General features: G+C 40.2%; 1 protein-coding gene across 1 annotated transcript; it reads right to left on the reverse strand.

The window, feature by feature from the left end:
- Positions 1-850: 850 nt before the first annotated feature.
- On the reverse strand, positions 851-1,777 carry LOC149284724 (olfactory receptor 5AR1-like). The gene has a single exon (XM_089496342.1). It carries the CDS (start codon positions 1,775-1,777, stop codon positions 851-853), a length of 927 nt encoding a protein of 308 aa, XP_089352468.1.
- Positions 1,778-2,032: the final 255 nt, after the last annotated feature.

Consider the following 2,032-nt stretch of genomic DNA (forward strand, 5'->3'; position numbering starts at 1 on the left):
ATGATCACACACACAAGTCCACATCCATGATCACACACACAAGTCTACATCCGTGATCACACATACACAACTCCACATCCATGATCACACACAATTGCACATTTATGCTCAAAAACACACACCCAAGTACACATGCATGTACACACACATGCTCACACACACACAAGTACACATGCAGGCGCACGCGCGTGCACACACACACACATATATCCCACCTCCTGTCCCTGCTTACCTCTCACCGCTCCTATAGCTTTCCCTGTGGCTGCTCACGCACAGTGTGCGAGCAGCACCTTGATACCTTCTTGTCTCCCAGTGCTTTTTTCAAAATAGTTTAGAAAGAGCCCTTCCGAAGTGGTTCGGTGCGGTCCAGGTCAGAAGGGCCCTTTCTAAACAATTTTATACCTCTACGAGGAGACAGGAAGAAGGGGGTACAGGGGTTGCGTCGGGCCCCCTAGAGGCAACGCCGGGCCCAGTCCCAACTACAACCTATGCGAACCCTTTAATAATGAAGTTAGAATGTACGTGGATTAAAACTAGAACACTTATAGGAAAGCATGTATGAAAGTTTTTACCTGGTCACACGGAAAGGAAGTCCAAAATGTGAATGTGAAAATTATTATTTTCTAGATGGAACTTTCCAGTACTAACACTCTCTCTCAAAAGTATATGATGTATTTTGTGAAAAAAATAAAACCTAGCCAAGTCTTGTGGATTGTCTATTCTAGAATGTTAATAGGGGACTATGTAGAATGGGAGAGTAAGTGCTATCACAAATTAACAGCAATAAGTAACACTTTATTTTCATCAAAGTTATAAAAAATTACCAAAAATAAATACTTTTTGAATAAAGTCATTTATAGCTGATGATCTTTTGTACAGATTTTTTCACATCTTTATTTCTGAGACTGTATATAAGAGGATTTAGCATTGGAATGATAGCTGTATACAAGATAGACAGCGGCTTATCTTGGTTGAGCAAGTACTGGGATGAAGGTCTCATATGCATAACCAGAACAGTGCTGTAAAACAAGATGACAACGGTGAGGTGGGATCCACAAGTGGAAAAGGCCTTATGTCTTCCTGACGCAGAATTAATTTTGAGAATCGTAGAGATTATAAAGACATAGGAAGCCAGGGTAAGCATGAAGGCTGGGAGGGCTACCACTGAGCCAACCACATAAGTCATTATTTCAATGAATAGCTTGTCCACGCAAGATAGATTTAATAACACGGTGAGGTCACAATAAAAATGATTGATAATGCGTGGCCTGCAGAAAGGCAATTGAGATATGACCACAGTGTGAGCTAATGGATCCAGGAAGCCAATCAACCAACATGAGGTGGTCAGCAGGAGACAGATTTTCGTATTCATTAACACTGGGTAGTGTAAAGGCTTGCAGATGGCCACATAGCGGTCATATGCCATCGCTGTTAAGGAGACAAATTCTGTACATGCCAACGACATAAAAATATAGAGCTGTGTGATACATTCAGAGAAAGAGATGATGCCATGACCTTTCAACAGCAAAGAGAGGAGCTTGGGCTGAGTGACAGAAGAGTAAAAGATATCCAGGAACGAGAAATTGCAGAGGAAAAAGTACATGGGGTTATGCAGAAGGGGGCTCAGGCATATCACCGATATTATAAGAAGGTTTCCAAACAAAGTGAGAAGATACATGAGAAGGAACACCAGAAACAGAGATGGATTTAGTTCCTGGATGTCTGAGATTCCAAGGAGTAGAAACTCTGTGCCTTTGCTTTTGTTCCAAAGTTCCATATTTCCACTTGTTCCACCAAATTCTATACATGGGTAAAAATATAAAAAATGCAAGTATTTAATGAGCAGTGTGGACAATAAGAATGAGTGGAGGGAACAACTATTTTATGATATGAATTATTGTAACCTGCTTGTAGATTCTCTGATTCTAAAAGTACATTCTTTGTTTAAGAACCACAACTAACAGGTCATTCATGATGATTAGATATGAGAAGTATATGTATTTAAAATGAAGTCTGAAAAATAGATGTTGTC

The sequence above is a fragment of the Sceloporus occidentalis genome, unplaced genomic scaffold, assembly GCF_023333645.1.
Source record: "Sceloporus occidentalis isolate IW3139 unplaced genomic scaffold, rSceOcc1.0.p SCAF_89, whole genome shotgun sequence".
Lineage (NCBI taxonomy): Eukaryota > Metazoa > Chordata > Lepidosauria > Squamata > Phrynosomatidae > Sceloporus > Sceloporus occidentalis.